Consider the following 23,169-nt stretch of genomic DNA (forward strand, 5'->3'; position numbering starts at 1 on the left):
AAAGCCACTGCTGCAAGCAATCGCTTATATAATGTGGATCCCATGTTGGGCGAACCCCGTAATTCTAAAGTCTCTGTCAAGTGTTCAATATCATCTATCTCCTGAGAACCAAATCTAAGCCACCTTCTGTTATTCCCCTACTAAGTCCAGACTAGCACGCAGAAAGATGCTACATATTTTAGACAATTCTTATCTTCTAGAACCTGAGCTGCAGGGCTATCTGGTGGTAATTTAAAACCTCTCTTTCCCATCAGCTGTTTAAACTACTTTTTAGTCTTTTTCAACATTCGAGGGCTTACTACCATTACGTTTCCTTTAGACTTGTCGCTGCCTATTGCGCCCTTCCCTCACAATTTTACACCCTGAAAGATGAACTCTATAGTTGTAATCTGCAAAAAAAATTGTTATGCAGTGGTGGATAGGGAGAGAGACATAGAGAAAAATCAAGAGTTGTTGACAACTTAGAGACACTACATAAATGTTTTTTCTACTCTAATGCAGTAATGCACTACTTTACATATAATTCAAAGAAACATTGTAATGAAATATAGTGGCACATTACACTTAATTAACATATAATTCAATTACAGCCATTGATCAGTGACTGGTTATTTGTTTGTGCACATTTCAAAATCATTTCCCTGTGTTCCGGTGCCAGCTGATAAAACATTTCCCAAGCTACACTCTCTGAGGTTTTTTTTTAGTTCTCGCTGGGTTTCCCTTAAAACAAAATAAATGTTTCCTCTGGCTCAGGCCTTCCTGCGTAGGTTTACGGTAGCCCCAAAGGCATCAACCACTATCAATGTAACTTAGTGATACGGAAAAAACTTGCAGGTTTCTCCTCATTCCCCTGTTTAATTGAGAGCTATATCTGTATTTACACCTCAATCCCCAGTTTTACTATCAGCTATAGTCTAAGCATTGAAAAGGCCACAACGGCAAGATATTTATTTTACTTACCGGTAGTGACATCTCATGCATCCCATTTCTGACGCCATTTGTTAAGGAAACAACTTTTCCAACCCCCCTCAGAGTGATGCAAAGAAAACACAAACACCAGGCAAGACTCTGGAACAGATGAAATGTTTGTTGAGGTACCAATGTTTATTGGCAGGCCAAGGCAGACGCACATCCCAGTGTTACGTCTTTGAAACAAGCTTCTTCTGCCCCAAATCTTTCTTGCCGGGCCTTCATATATGTTAGAAAGTGCTGTCACAGCAAAACTCGGAAGGGGACATAATCCAAACATGGGCAAGCATACACAAAACAGAAATGCTGCATATACACAAACTACAAGACCACACAGTAAAATTATACATAATGCAGTGAGGGCAAAAACAAGAGAAGAGAAAACAGGTGGACTGTTTGTAGGCAAAAGGAAGCTATGACCTTGCTTGTGGGGTAGCCTGACGGGCTGAACTTAATGTGTGAGACAGAACAAAACTTAACATGGCTTGCAGAGGTTTGTTTACACAGCACATGTAGGTATCCAAGACGTCACCGAGGAATCCTTGGTGCAGAGCTGAAATAGTAATGTGAAGGAGGGTGAACCACTCTGTGAAGTAGAGGGGAGCACGTGAGCATGTAGCTTGGCCAGGGACAGGAATATAGATAGCTTGGTGGGATTCAGATAATGTGGGAGAGAATTGGAACATAAGTATGATATCTATGTGGTACATACATATGGATACACATTTACTTTTTCAACAGTAGTGCTATTGAAAAGTACAAATAAGTACAAATCAGTGCCCTGTAACTAATGTACTATGAATATAACCACCTCCCTAGCAATGCTGGCAGTAGTAATGAATATTGGAATCCTCACACCTGTGCTTTAACCTCGTCTTCTGCACTTGACAAAGAAATGTGTAATTCTACACAAATTACTTCCTCTGTGACTACAATTATCTGCATTATCTTATGTGCAGCACCTCATGCTCAGCTGCTGGTTGAATGAACATGTTCTTTATAAAGAGCTTTCCTGCTCCCTAAAGCTAGTTGCATGCTATTCCAAATAATTTGAATAAATAAATGAATGAATTGAGTCACCTGCCCCTTTATTTCAATAATAAAATTTGTGACGTCCTACCTCAAAGTACATGTGCATTTTTTCAAAAAAGAAATGGAAAGTGCATAGATGCACAGTACATAAAGAATATAGTAGAAGTGCTTGTAGTCCTTTGTCAGTCATTAGCCTCTCAAAGAATCACTTTCATTGTTTCAACTGCATAGGAAGATAATCTGGGTTTTGTGAGGAGAGGGATACTGTTGAACATTCTGAATTTATTTTCATAAAGGATTGGAAGTACAGAAAGATACAATACCATGAACCGTCAGAAATGTACGCGTGTGCAAAACGACCAAAACATACCAGTACCACCAATTTTTGTTGTTGAAGTATCCTCTCCTGAGCACCTCTTCAAACGATAAATGTTTGCTGCATGGAGTGGTACAGTGGAAGATTTTGAGTAAACCATGTCAAGAACCCAAAAATCATTAGGAATTTAAGCAGTCCATGCACATCTACAGGTCTTGACATTTATAGCAAGACAGTTGCCAATTCTCCCTTACCTCCATCATCGGGGCTTGACCGCATGGGAAGCTCCAGCATTCATAGTTCTTTGTGTTATGTCTGCTGAAGTTCACCTTACATATATTCATCATCAAGGCTTGATCCAACAGGACGTTCCAGCCTCCACAGTGTTTTGTGTTCTCTCAGGTGAAGATAATGCTGTTAGGCAGTGAAATACTACCAAACAGCTTTGAACCAGAACGAATTGTTTGTGTGTGGTCTTCATTTTTTTTTTTTACTGCAGGCTGAAATTCTATCTTGCTGACTGACGGTAATGCAAGGTACCCTCCTAGATATTATTTTCCCTATGCTAGCTTCAAAAATGTATGTTTGGTAGCTTCATTATTTCACCAGTTTTGCATCACTTAACAGTAAACATTGTGGTATGACTTCGCCGGTATCTTCTTAAAATAAGATGAGTACAAGAAGCAGGAAAGATATGCGTATATTTATTACGGGTCCACGGCAGGCTGAGGCGCACACACACAAGACGTAGACCAAAGTGCCAATGCCGAGCTCGGCATTCCTAAGGCTCTAGAACCCTAGAGGATTCCGATTGCCACGCGACAAACGAACTCCATATTAACAAAAATAAACACAGTGTATCAAAACATAACAATGTAAATAACAATTAACAAAAGTAAAACATATGTATATATACTACATTATCTTCCTTCCTTAAAACAAAACGAACAAGTAAACTATATTTTAACCTAACATGAAATCATTAAGCTTGGATGGAATTTTGACAAGTCTGTGACTGCATGTGTAAACAGGTTCCACGACTAATGATGTTGAAGTGGTGTTGAGTCCAGGTTCCACGACTAAAGATGTTGAAGTGGTATTGTCGCTATTATAACAAGAGTTCTCCATATGAATCGGAACATTACCATCTTCATGACTACAATCCTCATGACTTGTACTACTGATCTCCGTCTGAATCAACTTCGGACCATCAAAGAATGTGCTATCCAGACTAGCACCATCTTCCCTCCCTGCATATACATTTCAGAAAATCTTTGTTTGAGGTAAGGATATAGGAACCACACAGTTTCTGTTCCACCACCCCTTACCTTCCAACAAAACAGCAGTCTTGGTAACTTTGATTATTTTAACTGGGAGGGAAAATTTTGATTCTCCTTTGCATATTTTAAGAGGTTTTTTGATTAAAACCCAATCATTCACATTTAGTACAACATCCTTTACATTTTTCTTGATATCATAGTTAAGTTTCTGCATCCTCTGTTTTTCACAAACTCTTTGTTTTAACACTTCTACATCCACCTTCGTCTCTTTGTTACATAAAGAAGACATCCAGGCTGGCACTAACTGAGATCTGGATTTTCTACCTCTAAGAAGAACAAAAGGAGAAAAACCAGTTGTAGAATGAGGAGTATTCAAATATGCCCAGACTTTCTCTTTCAAAAATTCTAACACATTAGAGTTGGTTGCTATAGCTGTCTGAATGCCTTCTTTCAGAAAGCGGTTAGCCCTTTCAACTAAACCGTTAGAGGCAGGACTATACAAGGCCACACGTGAATGTCTAATACTAATTTTTTCATAAAGTTCTCCATTTTGGCAGAAGTAAAATGCATACCGTTATCAGTGACGATCACAGAAGGTGCACCTTCTAGATTAAAGATTTGCGACAAGAACATAATTACTGAGTCTGTGTCTGCATGCTCAACAAAATCATAGTATATCCATTTGGAGTAATAGTCTACGACAACAATTAAGTACCTCATGTCTTTGGGTAACAAATAAAAAGGACCAGAGAAGTCCATTGCTAAGTTTTCCCAAGCATTATCGGGAAGAGGGATGTTATGCAGCGGTTTAGTATGACACATCCAATGCTTATCAGATACCACACAGTAAGTACATTTATCAATAAAATCAGTTACATGTTTATCAAGACAAGGCCACCAGTACTTCTCTTTAAGTCTCCTGCAAGTGGCTGAAATCCCAAGATGACCTTCATGTGCCGCCTTTATCAATCTGGGTCTCAAGATACTAGGAGGGACACAAAGAGAACCTCTCATGCATATACCATTTTCGCAAGAAAGTTCAGCAGCCAGATGACAAAATGTGTTTAATTCGCCTCCATACTTCTTCCTATTAGGCCAACCATGCTTGATATGATGAATTACTACCGGCAAAATTGCATCATTAGACATAGCTGAAAGCCATTCTTGCTCGGTAAATAAACCATCCGATACTGAAACAACGTCTAGTGTACCCACTACACACTCAGTGTCATCATCAACAGGAATCGATTGAGAAAGTGGCAGAGGTAAGCGTGAAAGACAATCTGCTCTAACATTCTTTCCACCAGGTAAATACCTAACGTCTAAGTTGTACTCTTGTAGCTTTGAAAGCAATCTTACCAATCTGGCAGAAGCTTTTCCAAGGCCATTACCATCCAAAAGAAAGACAAGAGGTTTGTGATCAGTATATAAAATGCAACCAGTACCCCAAATATATGTTTTAAATTTATGTACCGCCCAGGCACAAGCTAGAGCCTCCCTTTCGATGTTGCTATAATTGCTCTCAGCCTCGGAAAGAGCCCTGGACGCAAAAGCAACTGTATGTTCCTGACCATTGACACGTTGGCCAAACACTGCTCCTAACCCTTTTAAACTGGCATCCACTGTAATAAAAGAATTCGCTGTAGGTATGAAAGATTTTAAAGCTGGAGCAGATAAAACAATTTGCTTAATAGCAGCGAACGCACCACTGGCTTGTTCATCCCAGATGAATTTACTACCCTTTTTCAATAATAACCTGAGAGGTTGTACTAACATGGCATATCCATCAACAAATCGTGAATAATACTCACATAGACCAAGGAATGAACGGAGTTCATCTTTGTTAGTTGGAGAAGGGGCGTCCTTAATAGCTTCTAAATTCCCCTGTTTGGGTCTAATACCTTCCGCAGAAATAGTATGGCCTAAATATTCTACACTCTTCACCATAAATTTGCATTTCTCACCTTTAATAGTCATACCGCAATTTTCAAGAATAGAAAAAATGTTGTCAAGTAGAATTCTATGTTCATCAATGCTCTCAGTGTGTATTAAGATGTCATCCTGAAAAGCACACACATTTTTAAGATGACCAAATAGCGAATCCATCGTTTTCTGAAATACACTAGCTGCAGACGCTAAACCAAAAGGCAATCTAAGATATTTGAAAGCCCCAAAAGGAGTTATAAATGTAGTGAGTTCTTGAGAACACTCACTAAGAGCAATTTGATGGTACGCAGAGCGCAAATCAATAGTGGAAAAAAAATTCGCGTCACCTAAACTAGAAATTAACTCTTGAATGCGTGGAAGAGAATGACAATCTACAATAATATTCTTATTTAAGGACCTGAGGTCCACACATAGCCTCAACTCACCATTCCTTTTTTTGTAAGTACAACTGGCGAAACCCATTCCGACGAATCTGTGGGAGCTATGATGCCATCTTTAACCAATTTGTCTAGCAGATCCTTTAATTTTATGACAAGACCGGAGGCTCCTATTATGCTTTCTTTTCCTGCTTTATTTCAAACAGCAGCCAAGAAGAAAAGCACGAATCCCAGGGGATTGCAAACAAGCAACCAATGGGATAACAGAAACTAAGATCATTAACCAATCAATGCAGAGCATCACATAAGATATACCTATCCTGACTGCAGGCAGCCCTCTTTTCTTGCTGCTCGCAGTCAAGATAAGTATACCCTTCATTGCTCCTTATATTATCTGTTATTTCCTTGTATTTATATTATATTATATGTTCATTTATTATCGTGTTAAAACTCTTGTTGTATCGTTTCTTGTGAATATTTGTAATACTTGGTAGTTTGACACTTCAACACGTCTTTTTTCTCGAATTCCGTTTGTCAGAGGCGCGTCGCCGCGAACGTTCTATCCTGAACGCCGGCTGACCCGACCTCTACTCTGACAGCTGGCTTCAGTCCAACACATTCCTTTCACCGCAGAGCGTCGCTGGGTGAAAGCTTTGACAGCTCTATTGATTTTTTCTGCCGCTTCACTGCCATTCTTCGTTCCGCTTCTAAAACACGAGTTAAAAGCTTGAAGGCTTTTATTGATTTTTCAATTAGCCTCTCTTCTGAAGAACGCTTTAAAAGCTTGAAGGCTTTTATTGATTTTGCAATTAGCCTCGCTTGTATAAACAAAAGCAGCTGAGACTGTTCACGGAGAGCCGGCAGTAATTCTTCTCAAGAGTTCCTTGCATATTTGTTCGGTGAGTCACAGGTCATTAACCTGAAAGCTTGTGTTTTCAAATTTAACCCTTTTAAACACCGTTTTTTCTCTCTTTGTCATAGCTATGGATTTTTCAGACTACTTTAAATCTAATGAAGACTCTCAAGAAGACTTCTCCTATAATTTAAATAGCTTCATTCAATCCTCTGTCAAGAAAGCAGTTTCTGCTTCTATGGACAAAATTTCTAAACAAATTCAGTCCACTATGTCCTCATGTCTATCTCAATCGCAAATGGCCCATTCTGCGGGGGAAAGCAGAAAGCGCAAAGCCCCGGAGGCTTCTCAAAGTCAGTCTAATGACTCGTCTGCGCTTATGGTTGGTGAGTCAAACTCACACAGGATAGAGGACAAAGTCCCTCAAAGGCCTCCCAGTTTGGAGGGGAATACAAATTTGGGTCAAAAATGTAAAAGTAAGTCAAAAAATGTCCCCAAGACCCAAAAAATTGTGATTGAGGATATTAAAGATACCGATGACGATGCTGACTCTATTGTCTCCTCGTCAGACTTTGAGGACGATAATTACTCTAATTTTTGGATCGGACCTCTTCCTAAAAAATCTAAATTAGCTTCATCTAGCCAATCCCATCCCCCCCTCTTAGATTCTGACGGCAACCCCATGTTTGACCCTGGACTAATCCACCATCCTAATTCGACAGAATGGGTTCCCTCCGATCATGTAGCAAAATATATTTTAGCTAAATTGCGACTTCCTCTAGACAAACAAGTTCGTTCAAGACTACGAGCTGAATGTCCCAGACCTTCCCTCCCGTTACACATTACCGATACCCCTGCCATAGACCCGTCCCTCCTAACATTCTTCTCCAACTTTGGCAAGGACCCACGCAAAGGGGTGGACAGAGCATGGGCTCTATGTCAAGATAAAGTACTGGATCTGGTCGGCCCGTTATCCCGCATTTTTGATCTAGCTGAATCAGCTAGAGCCAATGATGAGTCTATTGACCCAGAAGAACTCTCTCTCTGGACTCAGAGAGCTTTTTGCTTGCTGGGTAATGCCAACTCAGCCATGACGCATGAACGCTGTAAAGGTCTTCTGCTTAAGCTTGACCCTAAACTTGCAAATTTGGCGTCTAAAGATCCAGGAGCCAAAGCCGATGGCTTACTGTTCGGGGACAATTTCATAAAGGAACTAAGCAAATATGTTACCACTTTTGCTTCAATTAACAAAGCCCAACAATCACTTAAAAAGGTTTTTAATTCTCGGGTTTTTGTCAGAGCCGGTAGAGGCAGAAGCCGCTCCACCGGCCGCCCTTCCAGAAACCAAGGCTTCAGAGGTTCATTTGCTTACCAGCAACAACAGCAACAAGACTTTCGTCCCCAGTTCTACCCCCAGCGCTCCAGAGGATACAGAGGGAGGAACCAACGCAGATCCTACAACAATTCAGGTAAACCTTCCTTCTGGCCATCCTTCTGTAGGGGGTCGTCTAAAATTGTTTCTCCACAAATGGATAGAGATTACCTCAGATCCCTGGGTACTCAACACAATCAAAGGTTATTTAATAGAATTTTATGAGAGTCCCTATCAAAACTTTCCGCTGCCCCCTCTCAAATTTTCAAAAGAAACGTCAGACCTAATCTCTGCAGAAATACAAGAGCTTCTTCAAAAACAAGCTATTCAACCGGCATTTCCCCTTCCTTCAGGCTTCATAAGCCCACTGTTTTTAGTAATAAGAAAAAACAAGAAAATCAGACCAGTCATCAATCTCAGGCAACTCAATCACTTTGTTGTATACAGACACTTCAAGATGGAAACCATTCTCCAGCTCCGAGATTCCCTACTTCTCAACGACTGGATGGTCCGTCTAGATCTCCAAGACGCATACCTAACAGTTCCAGTTCACTACTCTCACAGAAAGTTCCTTCAATTTCAATGGAATCTCAATACCTATCAATTTACTTGTCTTCCCTTCGGTCTCCCTTCAGCTCCTTGGTGTTTCACAAAGCTAATGAAACCTATAGTAGCTCTTCTTCGATCTCAAGGTTTCAGATTAATAATATACTTAGACGATATTCTTCTAATGCATCAAGACATTTCTATTCTGAAGTCCCAACTCGCTTACACCATCTCCCTTCTTTCAGACCTAGGCTTTCTAGTAAACCAGCAGAAGTCAATATTTACCCCTTCACAAAAGATGGAATTCTTAGGATTCCTGATCAATTCCCCTCAAGGTCTCCTTCAACTCCCGATCTCAAAAATAAAACACATCAAATCCGAGATAACCCTATCTTTACAGCAGACTTCTCTCTCCCTCAGGTCTCTTGCAAGAATTGTAGGTCTTCTTTCTTCTTCAATTCAAGCAATCTTTCCAGGCCCTCTTCACTATCGGGCTCTTCAGAGATTAAAAATTCGTCATCTTTGCAAAGGTCTTGCTTATTCAGATTTCATCCCCCTCGATCTCGAATCCCGTACAGAACTCCAATGGTGGCTGGATCACCTCGAAGCCTGGAACGGCAGGACCATCTTTGCCTCAGTCCCAGATCTTGTGTTAGAATCCGATGCAAGCCTAACAGGTTGGGGCGCAAGGTGTGGTCACATATCGACTGGAGGCACATGGTCTCGACAGGAGTCTTCATTGCACATCAATTATTTAGAGATGCTTGCAGGCTCCTTTGCAATAAGGACTTTCACCAAAAACAAAGTTTCTTGTTCCGTACTCCTTCATATGGACAATCTTACAGCGGTAAGATATATAAATCACCTTGGCGGTACCAAATCCAAACCACTAGCAGAACTGGCAAAAAGTTTTGGGGATTTCTGCCTTCACAGAAAAATTTCAGTTCAAGCGGAATACTTACCAGGTTCTCTCAACTCAGTCGCAGATTGGTTTTCTCGTCATCTTTCAGACTACAGCGACTGGAAACTTCACTCTTCAGTCTTCAACTCTATCCATCACAAGTGGGGTCCCTTTCACACAGACCTGTTTGCATCCCGTCTGAACACTCAGCTACCTCGTTTCTTCAGCTGGAGACCAGACCCTCATGCATTAGCGACCGATGCCTTTCTCCAACAGTGGGATTCCGCAACGCACTATGCATTCCCTCCGTTCATAATGATAAACAGAGTCCTCAATCATCTCCGACGACAAAAAGCCACTATAGTCTTAATAGTTCCGTTCTGGCAAGCTCAAGTATGGTTTCCCACTCTCCTGGAGTTAGCCGTCGACTTTCCCGTCCTGCTATCCTCCTTTCCCTCACTACTTCTCAATCCTCAAGGTCTTCCCCACGATCTCATTGTCAACAAAACCCTGTTTCTATCCGCTTGGAAAGTCTCAGGTCTTCATCGTCTTATCCAGGAATTTCACTTGAAGCTTCAGCTTATATCAACAGCTCCTGGGCTCCCGGCACTTCCAAAGCATACAAGTCAGCGTGGTCTATCTGGTCTAGCTGGTGTTTGGGAAAATCATGCGATCCCTTTTCAGCAGATCTAACTTTAATAGCTAACTTCCTGGCCTCTCAGGCTAGCGCAGGCAAATCTTACAGAACCATTAATCTTTATAGATCAGCATTGTCGCTACATCTTCCTCTTATAAACGGAAAACCAGTAGGAGAACATCCTATGATTTGTCGTTTATTAAGAGGAGTGAAATTTTCCAATCCACCAATTCCCAAATACTCCACCATATGGGACGTCAACCTAGTCCTTCAAATGTTTATCTCTTGGCAAGATAATGAATCCTTATCTCTGAAAATGCTTTCAGCCAAATTAACAATGTTACTGTGTCTTGTCTCTATAAAACGTTTGTCAGATGTAAGAGCCTTAGATATCTCGGCTCGTCAATTCACTCCGTCTGGTATTCTATTCAATGTGTCCCGTCGTACTAAAACCAATATTACCTCTGTGTTTTATCCCTTTTTTCCAAATCAACCAAAACTCTGTGTAGGAAACTGTTTAAAAGTTTATGAACAAAAAACGGCCGATCTTAGAACATCTTCTGCTTCCCAACTTTTAATCTCCTTTAGGAAACCTTATAAACCGGTTTCTTCTCCTACCTTGGCTCGTTGGGTCAAATGGGTAATGTCACTAGCGGGCATTGATACTTCAAAATTTGGCGCCCATTCTGCTAGAGGTGCCATGGCATCAAAAGCCTTTTGGGCTGGCTCAAGATTGGAGGATATTCTAAGATCGGCAGATTGGTCTAATGATTCTACCTTTCGTACATTTTATTGTAAACCTGTTAATTCAGCAACTTCTATTGTAATTGACATGCTTTAAACAAGCATAATAGGAGCCTCCGGTCTTGTCATAAAATGTAGATTTTCCAAGTAGTTTATGATGGAAAGTCTTAATTTTATTAAAGACACGGAGGCGAGTATTATCCCACCACTTATTGTACTAATCTTGTTATCTCCCTCCCTTTCTAGCCAATACCAACGCTTCAGCATCCTCCTCAACTTAAGTCAGCGGATGCCTTTCCTTCACGAGGATCTCATTCTCCACGACTTTCACGAAGCTCGGATCTGTACACCCAGCATCTGGTTAAACCATACATTGTTCCTAATTTGGACAGAATTCAAGACTTTTTTGCTCTAATTCTAGCAATATGTTTGATCTGTTGTATAGTACCTTTGTTTAAGTCTGTTTCTTGACTGTCTCGCAAACGAAAAGAGGGCTGCCTGCAGTCAGGATAGGTATATCTTATGTGATGCTCTGCATTGATTGGTTAATGATCTTAGTTTCTGTTATCCCATTGGTTGCTTGTTTGCAATCCCCTGGGATTCGTGCTTTTCTTCTTGGCTGCTGTTTGAAATAAAGCAGGAAAAGAAAGCATAATACTCGCCTCTGTGTCTTTAATAAAATTAAGACTTTCCATCATAAACTACTTGGAAAATCTACATTGTCCTCTTACTGAGATAGGAACGGGTCTGACTTTGTGTGAAATGGGAATGGCACCCTCCTTGACTCTAATACAATGCTCAAAACCCTTCACCGTGCCTACTTTGTCTGCAAATGCCCTGGGAAACTTTGCTATAAATGACTTAACATCAAAATCAGTAGAGATAATGTATACACTAAATTTAGCTACATCCACAGGTATGTCTCCTAAAATTATTCGGTCATCACATCCAGGGCGAAGGATGATGCCCAATTTCGCCAAATCTTTCCACCCAACAATGTCTCTGCCATTCAACGCTACATAAATTGTAGTCACGTGCATCTTCCTAAGATAGACAAAGTAGCAAGAAAACATCCTAATAGATCAATATCATGATCACCAAAAGCTTTGGGACAAATATCTGGTTGTTGTAACACCTTAGTCGCAGGCTAATACTTACGATAAGTTACATCTGCTAATATAGTAATCGGTGCACCAGAGTCTGCCATAACGGAAATTTCCTTAGAATCAATAATTGCCTTACAAATAGGTCCCTTGATGTTTGTAATACTTCTTCCTCTACCTGGAGGAATGTCTATGGTCAAAACCAAATTGGAAAATGTATCCGTACATTCTTGAACTGCGCTTTCATTTTGAGCATGAATACTATTAACTTTCACTGTCATTCCATTATTAATAGACTTGGAATTACGATTAAATTGTCTGCCAACAGCTTGAAAATGACCAATTTTTTTTGCATTTTAAGCACTTCTTACCTACAGCAGGGCAATATTGGCTACTACTAATGTGACTATGCGAGCCGCATCGGAAACATGACACAAAATTTCTATTTTGTCTTGGTACCCTTTCCTTAACATAACATCTTCTATATCCTCAAGCACTTGATTAATACTAGTGTGTTCATTTTGCCCACACACTACCTTGGATGTAACAATGGATCTCTCAACAGCCTTAGCAATATCAACAGTTTCATACAAGGAAGGATTGCGACATGCTAACAAGCGTTCTTGAATTTTTTTTGAATGACAATGAAACACAAACTGGTCTCTGATGTGTACATCCACATTGGTGCCAAAATCACATTTTGCCGCAAGCACGCGCAAATTGGCAACAAATTCATCTACTGATTAATCTACAGCTTGTTTACACATTGCGAAATTAAACCTTTCAAGTAACACATTCGATTTGTCAGAGAATTGTTTACCAATTCTTTCTTTCCCTTCAACATATACATTCCACACACTACTATCACCTCCACTGCTATCCTCCGTGGAAGGAGAAACATGAGGCAAATTATCAAACACACGTTGTCCAGCCACACCAAGATGATTGAAAAGAAGAGCTAATTTCCTGGCAGGAGGAAAATCATTGGCGTCAATTGCAGTCAAATAGTTCTCAAAAATTCTTAACCATTCAGTCCATTTAATATCTGGTTTTCCTCCCTTCGGTAAAAATGGTGGTGGTTGAACGACTAGCTGATTAGAAGCCATAATAAATAAATAAATTACAAGTCAGGACGTATTGCATATAATTCTTATGTAACATGAGCCTGCAAGCAGATGGCAAACAAAATGGAAATACCACTAAGGGCCTGATTCTAACTTTGGAGGACGGTGTTAAACCGTCCCAAAAGTGGCGGATATACCACCTACCGTATTACGAGTTCCATAGGATATAATGGACTCGTAATACGGTAGGTGGTATATCCGCCACTTTTGGGACGGTTTAACACCGTCCTCCAAAGTTAGAATCAGGCCCTAAATGTTTAACTGAGAACGTTGGATTGAGTAACCTCACTACTCACTGCTTTAAAATGCAGTGTAATGCGTTTTACAATTATACATGTGTGGAAGCAAGCCTTATATTGGCACATGCTCTCCTGCTTATTGGTAATGCACAGTCACCGGTATACTACTGCCTGCAATCAAAGGTCCTCTGGCCTGCTAAAAGTTAAATCTTACATGATATAATTTTCCCTACTAGAGATGTCACAATTTCCACCCTGCTTAGAACTATGTTGAACGGCTTACTATTACATCCCTTAATATAACAAGCACGTAAGACACCCCCCCCCCCGCTCTTCAGCCCTGCTCCAAGGTCACCTCGTCTTTTTCTCTAAGGCCCCCGGCAAAGAATGCTCCAGAGTAGAGAGTGATATTTATTTCACCTAATAAAAATCACAATTTTTGGGAACAGCACCTACTATGAAGTCTCACAAAAAACAGTTCCACAACATGCGGATTTTGGTACTTTTTGCACCAGCATCTGCAAGTCCTGGTATTTACTGGGCATTTTTCCTCAGTGAATGTTGGAAGGTTTGACATTCCAAAATGTATCTAGTGAAAATTGTCGGAGTGCAAAGTTTGTCCGAAACTCCTAATTTCAATATATTCCTTAATAGGTGTTACCACACATATCAGAATTCATTAGGCACCCATAACTGGGGCCTAATTGATCTTTCCAACAATTTACTTTTACGTATTCATTTCAGAAGGTTTCTGACCAGTATTTCATGGCATCACATTACCATAACAATTCATAATGGAGCCAGCATTCTCCCCTTCCAAGTGTATCATGACACATAGACACAACAGATACATACCCATACATAAGCAGGCACAGTCCACGCATTTTACATGATGCCAGAATACAAGACAACATCATGATGAAACAGCATCCCCCCTCTTTAATATAGGAAGCGATTATGGAAAGACACATCCTAGCCAGGGGTCATCCTGTGCTGTTTTGGTGCGATGAAGGTGAGTGGAGTTGGCTGGTGCGGGAAAGGGAAGTTTTCTGCAGGACAGCTGCCCAGCGGTACTAGTGCGAAATGCTCCAATATCATAAGAAGGACCCTGTGATGGGCAGATGGATTCTGTTCTGTATGACAAGGAAGGTCACAGCAAATGGCATGTGAGTGGACACCTGTAGGATTTGGGAGGTGCATATTGTAAAAGCAAGCACAGTACTGGGAGATTATTTTCACACAAGCACTTTGCTCTTGTCTGACTAATGATTTTGCTATCGGCCTATCTACTGCACTGAAGGTGACTTGAAGCAAGAAAAACAATTATTTGGTTTGCACAAGCCCTTTCTATGCAGCAAGGTGGCTGTTAACCGAGAGATGGAACCAAAAATGTCCACTTATATGGGTACATTCTCCAGCTACACAGGTAGAGCTTCATCAATTCTAGTGCACCTGCCAGGACAAACTACTGAACTGGTAGGGCCCCTTACGGAAAACTTAGATATGGCTATCTCAGACAGAAACCAGCAGGCCCTAATATTCCATAGGTGCTAAGGCGGCATAATAAGCCTCTTGTATGCTAGGAAACACCAAGTGCCCATTATCAACGAAACAAGGATGTTCCTTTCTAATAAGCTTAGATCCCAAACTGGGTGAGTAGGCTTCTTCAACAATCTCCATAAACTGAGAAATTAGTCATGATCAGTTGAGACTACAGATTAAACTTTAACAAAGTGTTCAGTAGCGCCCCCTTTTGCAACAGCTACTGAAACGTTTGATCAAAATTGTCTGACTTTTCCATAATGTGTTTTGAGTGAATCACCAGGTCAGGACATTGAACAGTACTGCTCTGACTTCTCTCCTCTATGTCTCTGAATTTGAATCTTTGATCAGCCCCGAGTTATCAGGTAACCCATCTCCTACATTTCTTGTGACATGTAAAGCAGTGTAATTCAAGTTATAAATCAAATGAAAATGTCTTGTGTTTCTTAGAAGAGCTGACCTTTGTAGGGGTTAACTTTAAGTGTCACTCTTTTCTAGCAGCCCATTTAGTTATTTAGGATTCACAATGGCTAACTGTCTTAAGTCACTGCAAGTAGACCTTTGCAAAAAGCATCAACTCTTTGTTTTTGCCTTCAGGCTGTTTCCCTATACAATCGCTAACACATTTGACTTTTGTGACAGAATAGTAAGAAGATAGTCACTTCAGACGTTGGTCAAGTAATGCTCCCAGCAATGAAGGCTATCACTCGAGCATTTTTTCAAGAAAATGTGCTGTCCCAACACTAGAGTCATGTTTGACTTTATACAAGTGAGGGCACTGATTCAAGTGGGCAGCACTTTTGCAACAATCTCTTTATTAAATGCTAGATTTAAAACAATCATGCATTTCATCACGGTGTTAAGGGTTCTGTTTCCTTCTTATCTGCATAGGCATCATCAACAAATAAATACTGGTAGATTTAAAAGCTAACATTGGTCTTTAGATTGTTCATATTTCAAATGCACAGGAAATTTCAGATTTTAAGTTTACGATCTTCCTCTACAGAGCATAGTGAACGACCATAGGTTGTGAACAAGGGAGAAAGAGTGTGTGCGAGAGCGACAAAAGGGATATAGAGAGAGCAAAAGAGAAAAAGAAAGAAATGGAATGAGTAATGCATTTATTATACAAAGAACAGACTGGAGTTGGAAAAGTAATCCAGCAATTCAATTTTGGTCTACTAGTGGGTCTTTTAAAATGTGATCACTAGATATCTCATACAGTAATGAATATGCACTTTTGGCATTTTTAAGTGTTCCTGTGTGAAAAAGTTTTACAAATTAAACAAATGAAATACATTGCTTCTAGGTGCAGTGACGATGGACCAATAAAACAGATCAATAGCCTCCGGTCTGCATATTGCCCCTGTAATACTGTCCTTGCTGAATTACAGGCGGAGCCACTGTACTTCGGGCTTTGTATAATTACAATCAACAGATTAAACCTGTCAGACAAACAAGTGAAAATGCATTTACCCCCAATAACAAAAAGAAGAAAAGTCTCCACGATTGGTCGGAAAGTGGGACAGGCTCCAACTTCCTTTAAAAGAATTTGGCAGCATAATATATATTTTTTTTTAAGGGGGGCGGAGAATCAATGCACAAAGTCTAAACGTCTGAAATGTGTCTTAAATTAGAGGGGCCTGGGAGGTATAGTCAAAGCCATTGTTTAAATTACCAAAGATCCTTCTAGTCATACCACTCAGGGTACACTGCGAGTCATCTTGGCATCAAACTACTTTTCTTTCAAACTGAAATGTAGGACAGGCCTCTTCCATAGCATTTGAATATTAAAGTGACTTTGTTTACAGAAACTCCCATAATTTACACATTAAGTGTTCTGCTCATTCTAAGGGTTTTCTACGGTACGTTTAATAAGATTTCCTTTATCAGAACAGTCGTCTTCTGTAGATTTCACTTAATGGCCATTTTAATAGTGCTCCTAAGGTTGTTTTCAGCCAAGGTATGATCTGTCACACATACACAATTGTGGTGTTTATGCAGCTCCACGCTGACCTAAATACCCTAATAGTGTACAGTCACCAATCTGTACAAATCCAGTGCTATTCTTCTGGAATTGGCGTGTTACAGTTTCCATGAAGAATTTTGATATGACCGTCGCACCTATTGTACAAATCAAATATATCACTGTATCCGTGATCCCGCCACCAAGTACAAAGCTGTCTGTTCCAAACACATTCTAAAACATGGAAGAGCTCTGGGTGTTCCATACCAATCATGGTAAAGAAGTCCTGGTCTCCTAAATGGCCCTTGAAATGGTATTTTTCCGCCAAATGGCTCACCACTTTCGGTTCTAGCAACTGATTGTAGAGTCTTGATTGGCGCATGGCATCCAGGTTCAGCAGCATAACTCCACTATTAAAACCAGGCAAACCCTCAGGAGGAGGGTCACCAACTTTAGTTTTAGGATTTTCTCTGCGAAACTGCCAAAAAGTGTGCCGGTATACAGGTTGCATTTCCTGGGCTATTCCAATGACAGCTGTGTGCATAAAATTATCAAATTCTTCAAACAGCTCCCTAATGTTAGCTTTGTACTTAAGATCTAGATCTAGCTGAATTATCCGAGGAATTTCCTTAGGCATTATCCGATGCATTGCCACAGATAGGAAGAAGATGGAATCACTGTAGTAGGTTCCTGATCCAGCACTAAAGTGCTTTTGCATTGCTTCGACAATAGGAAACAGTTTTTCAGTGAAGGCACTTACATCATGAAATATGACTTTGTACTTGAAGGGCACTCCCTGCAGGAGCTCTCTCAAGACCATCTTTCCTACTTCTTTGCTGGGGTCATCGGTTAGGAAGTGCAGATTGAGCACTTCACTGGCTTCGAATTTGGCATATTTGACCAGTGAGCTGATAGCCACTTGGAACTTCTCCCTGAGTCCCTGGTTTCTCTCCACCTTGGTGAACATCATAAGCAGATGGTAATCCGTAGCCATGCCCCTGTTGCTGGTGTCCAAACCCTTGGTCTTGGAAGGGGTACGGCTTCCATCGATGTTGCTGCCCCCCAGCCTCCCATCAGAGAAGGAAAGTTCTAAATCAGAGCTGGTGGCCTGGGCGACCTGGTTCTCTTTTATCCTCTTGGTGGTGCTGGAGAAATTCTCCCTCTCAGCTCCAAAGTAATAGAAAGCGCACACTGCCAACGCTGCAACTAACAGCAGAGCACATTGGTAAGACCTCATGTTGCTGAGTCTGGCCATCAGGGAAGCTAGCACACGTTGTGTGGTCATCCTCCGCTTGGGAAATTCTCCGTCAACCTAGAGATACTGACATCATAGAAAGAGATGTCAGACTAACTGAGAAAATGTTACAATTAAAAAATATGGGAGAGAGTTCGGCTTTGACCATAAAAATGCTCCAATCCAAGATGGCTGCTATCATTAGTCTATCGTGAAAGTGTTCAGGTCGAATATAATAGAAATGTTCATTTTGGTCATATAAAAAACATATATGCGAAAAAGGCCAACATCACATGATCCCGTGAATGAATGCAGCCGTGCACTGCCCTCGGCAAAGAAAGCATCACCATCAATGCCAGGCACACACCTTGATGACGGGTCAAAATGCCCCTTCCAAGGTGGCGGGCTCATTTTTCTCGCTTGTAAAAATAAAAGTCTCCATTCCAAAACGAGGGCTGTGTTTTGCCTCTATTAAGACCCTATATGCACAACTAAAATGGTCACCAATCCTTTATATTTAACGAGCTGGTTCCATTACCGGACGTCAGAACGCTTAGACATTATTTGATACAAAAAAGATGTCAGCTACATTTCACATCTCGCGAGCAGAGTAGACTGCCATTGTACGGCTATATTCATTCAATAGTGCCCCCAGGGGACAGGACACACCAAAGCTGTATCTACCCATTTTGCTCTTTCGAACAGACAGTAAAGGACGGGTTAATTAACTATTCTAATTTCAGACCAAAACTGTCCAAGAAGGATAGCTACACAATGGGGTTGTGCAGAAGTTAGAGGGAACAATGTGTTGTATAGTCAATGTGTCTTTCGCTTATTCCCACCAAGGGTTGTTTTAACTTGTCCCTTCTCTATGTTTATGTGGTGCCCCACCCATCCGCCTCACTGCAGTGCCTGTCTGTACGGAAGCCGTGAGAGTACCCACGGCCTCCTCCGCGTTTCCTTCTCCCCTGTCCTATACCGAGCTCCATTTTCTTTCTCCCACTGCCGGCGGGACCCGCGACGGTCAGTGACAAACGGGAGAAAGCCAAGACCAAAAATAACACCTGAAAGCTCGCACCTAACTACCGGACAGCCATGAATGAGGAATACGACGTGATCGTGCTGGGCACCGGGCTGACGGTGAGTGAGTGGAGGGCGCAAAGTCTATGCGTTGGGTTCGGGTTAGTAACCGAACACACCCATGTCCTGGTTGAGCGAGCGTGGCAAATTAGAAGCGAACGTATAATCTGGGGTGATCACTGTAAAATCAGACACATCCGTGTTATCACCTAGGAGTAAAAAGTTTAATGAAGCTAGCACACAGCGTAGTGAGGGAGATTATTCTACCTCATTAGGGAGACGCAGCCTTGCAACGGAAGTAATCTGAAAACCGAGTGGGCTGCGATAGTATTTGTACTCCCTGGTGGCAGTGGACACTGCTACGAGTGAAGGAGATGTCAATCTGTAGAAGTAGTATTGCCAACCAACTCTGCGAGGAAATGAATTAAAGCCATACAACCATGGAGAGAACGCGCGTGCTCAGCACTAGGACTTGCTTGCCCGGTTTTAGCAAATACCCAGTGTACACCCGATTCGTGCCTGCCCTCAGTCCAGGCCTTGTCGTGGTGTAGGGGAGGGAGTGTTAAACATATCCAGTGGAGAGACTGAGAGCCGATCTCTTCCTGGTCCGGGTAGAGGCTCACTGTGACGGATCGCCTTAATCGCGACAGGAAGTGGGTTGAAACCCAAATAGTTTTAGTTATTGGGTACTTATACAGAGAGTGGGTGGTGGCAGGTTCGTCAGGAGAAAGTGAGAAGAGGTGCGACTTTCATGGCTGCGCCACTGTCTACTTCCCGTTGATTTCAGGCGCCCGTTGCAGGAAATTAGATAGTCCGATTGCTCGGGATAGAGAAAGGAGTCTGTAAGGGAAAGAAGGACGTTAAAGATTGCGAGGCGGAAATGAGGGTCAAAGCTCATGGAAGGAAACGGAACATAGATGCTAAGTAAAGGATATTCTCCAGGCCAAGCCTTTTAGTCTAGTGTAGAGGGGAGCCAGAGCTTGCCCAGGCGATGATAATAACAAAAACGTTATTATAGTCTAGTTGCAACACGAGATACAAAACTTCAATACCTTATATTAATACATCATGCTGTCATAATACACAAAAGCTACAGTACAAATACTCAGGATGTACAGTTGAAACTGGTACGTTTTGGAACTGTTTTCTTCGAAACAAGTTTTCAAGATTTTCTATGAAAGTTTACGTAATTTAAAACTTCTTAAAATAACGTTAACTCTTTAACTTCTAACACGAGCTCTTGTAAATCTTATTGTCAGTTAATTCAATTTTGCTAACTTTATGTAATTTATCGTGCTAAGTGAGTTGTGGGCGGATGGGCAGATACATATTTATAGAGGGGGCGTTACCTAGGTGTGTCATTGCGTCCTTTATCATAGATAAGTAAGGTACGAGAGTTTTGTTTGCTCCAAATTATCACGCGTAACATGTCCGATATCCTTTAATCGGCTCCACATAACACTCAGCAGTATCACTATGTAGTGCTGTTTCAGACACATCCAAAAGATCACCCTAAAACAGCCTACATTAGAACCTTCTCACCCTCTTTAGCTCAGCACATCAAATCAATATAGTTGACAAAATACTATCATACCAACGGCACGTCCATGCACTACAGGGCCATGCATTAGAACTACTCCAATAAACCCAGCATAAACATGCCACCCCCTCATGCACACCACATCATAATAAGCTATGTTGCTTGTGTTGTATACATAGAAGACTCCTTACCCTTTGCAATTTAAAGCTATTCACTCAATTAAGAAAAGCATGGGTCTTTTGACCCACCCATGTACGTAAGACTCAGTAAGGATTTCCCACGATTTTTTTTTTTTTTTTTTTTTACAAATGTCTTCATTACGTTTTCACCATAATGCAATAATCACGTACGGAAAGGTCGCATAGGTCCAAGTTAAATAAACACTGGCGTTGAACATATACATGCATCATCTATTTGTTGAGTTCACAATTGCGTCAACGTCTGCTGCACGTGAACCAGCGAACATTCATCTGCCAACCGAATTTTAAGTCTTAATTAAACAGTAACTTGTCATATAGCAGGAGCTATTAACCGCCTACATCAGGAAATAACATACAGCCAGTATGAAAAAAAACTTATGTTCATGGATGATTCTCGTGTGGTGTGGTATCGAGCTTAGCTAATATAACATTCTGATCCTCCTCGTGAAAATATGGGTTTACCCAGCACCCTTTCTTGCAACAGTATTGCACTAACGTCTACATCTGACCTCTTCCATACATCTCGCAGCCAGTCACTTATTGTGGGACATTTTATGGTCTTCCAATGCATTCTACCTTACGTTTTGCTAATATTAAAGCAGCATCTTTACATTTACACTCTTATTTATTCTTCTTATGCAGCAGTCTCCCCAATAAAGATAGGTCAGGTGATAGTAATAACTACATCCCCACCAGGTCTTTCAATTCCAGCAGTATCTCTTTGTGCTTTCACACCACAGCCCCATACTATAACGAAAGTCGGCACCCTCCGGGCAGCATCTCGGACATGCGTTCTCAACTCCCGGAAATATCTGTGCTAACCTAGCTGAGGTCAAAGAAGTCTGGTTTAAATATTCAATCTGCGTGTGTTTAAGACGTTGGTTGGGATTGAGCAATTTAGGATATTCCAACATGAGCCCAGTCGTCATTCGGTATCCGCACACAGATATCAGACCCAAATTAATAAAAGGCCCGAGCAACTGCTGCTTGCAATCTAGATACCTCCAGCTTACCTTCTCCATGTGTCAGCAAAAGCAACTGTGTGTCATTTTTTGGCGGCTCAGATGTGCGCTTTGACCAGCTGGTAAATCCATTTCAGAATAGAGCACTGCAGAAGGAGCCAAGCTGCCCCCTCTGTATAAATCACCGACCGTCTCTATGCCAGCCTCAATCTGTTCTCTAACATTTAACCCTATAGTGGTGGTTTGTAATTCCAACGGGGAGTTTAGTGTTATCTCCTGGCAATAACGCACTCACTCCTAAGTACTTCACATAGTGTTTTCAACACTATTTAACTGTGCAAAACGCCCGGTGGCAACAAGAGGGCAGCGCCATCCTACCCTGTAATAAATCCTTCGGGGAACAGTGGTCCAGACTTAGGGCCTGATTCTAACTTTGGAGGACGGTGTTAAACCGTCCCAAAAGTGGCGGATATACCACCTACCGTATTACGAGTTCCATAGGATATAATGGACTCGTAATACGGTAGGTGGTATATCCGCCACTTTTGGGACGGTTTAACACCGTCCTCCAAAGTTAGAATCAGGCCCTTAGTCTTAATCCGTACTCTGCGCCCCCCACATCCCCAATTCATTGAATATCCCTCATAATTTAGTGTTCCCATACCACCCGCATCCAAAATGAGCATTACCTCCCTTAACGCTAAAAACTGTCTATTTCCCCTCCATTTCAATGTTCACAACAGAGCACGCAATCCTCAAAAAAACACAAAGATCTTTAAAGCGCGGGCCCCAAAATAGTTTAGAGCCAAGGTAACGGCTGCATTTTGGCAATTGATATCCTGCCCATAGGAGACCAGGACAATCCAGTCCAAAGAGGTAGTGAATGTTGCACCTTGGTCAAAAAATTTCCTGCATGTAACCAGTCGTTATCCCTGTACACTTGCACTCTTAAATATTTAAATGAGCCAGTCTCACATTTCAAAACAGTGTCCTGTTAGGCCAAACTGGGGACACTGCATCAGTGGTAAAAGACAGGACTTGCCCCAGCTAATTTTTAGGCCAGGGGCGGGAAGAATCGGAGAGCACATTTGTTACTATCAACATATGCTGTGTTGGCTCTCTTAAGAATAATAATGCATCACCAGCCTGTAGTAGACACTATGGTCTGTCCCCTGGAGTCAGATGCCCCACTCATGAGCCCTAGT

The 23,169-nt window shown here is 41.4% G+C and overlaps 3 protein-coding genes across 3 annotated transcripts in view; 2 read left to right on the forward strand and 1 right to left on the reverse strand.

Annotated features, from left to right (window-relative positions):
* The first annotated feature begins 7,407 nt into the window (after window positions 1–7,407).
* Window positions 7,408–11,629, forward strand: LOC138288070 (uncharacterized). The gene is made up of 2 exons (XM_069229291.1): window positions 7,408–8,243; window positions 11,221–11,629. The coding sequence occupies exons 1-2, from the start codon at window positions 7,457–7,459 to the stop codon at window positions 11,253–11,255; spliced, it is 822 nt and encodes a 273-aa protein (XP_069085392.1). The 5' UTR covers window positions 7,408–7,456; the 3' UTR covers window positions 11,256–11,629.
* Window positions 11,630–15,780: 4,151 nt separating this feature from the next.
* XXYLT1 (xyloside xylosyltransferase 1) lies at window positions 15,781–18,759 on the reverse strand. The gene has a single exon (XM_069229293.1). It carries the CDS (start codon window positions 18,231–18,233, stop codon window positions 17,046–17,048), a length of 1,188 nt encoding a protein of 395 aa, XP_069085394.1. The 5' UTR covers window positions 18,234–18,759; the 3' UTR covers window positions 15,781–17,045.
* A 327-nt stretch (window positions 18,760–19,086) lies between these two features.
* GDI2 (GDP dissociation inhibitor 2) overlaps window positions 19,087–23,169 on the forward strand; it is a 148,100-nt gene continuing 144,017 nt past the window's right edge. The window contains exon 1 of the mRNA XM_069229292.1: window positions 19,087–19,322. Coding sequence (XP_069085393.1) covers window positions 19,278–19,322 — 45 coding nt within the window. The 5' untranslated portion in view covers window positions 19,087–19,277. The remainder of the gene's footprint in view (window positions 19,323–23,169) is intronic.

The sequence above is a fragment of the Pleurodeles waltl genome, chromosome 4_1 (genome assembly GCF_031143425.1).
Source record: "Pleurodeles waltl isolate 20211129_DDA chromosome 4_1, aPleWal1.hap1.20221129, whole genome shotgun sequence".
NCBI lineage: Eukaryota > Metazoa > Chordata > Amphibia > Caudata > Salamandridae > Pleurodeles > Pleurodeles waltl.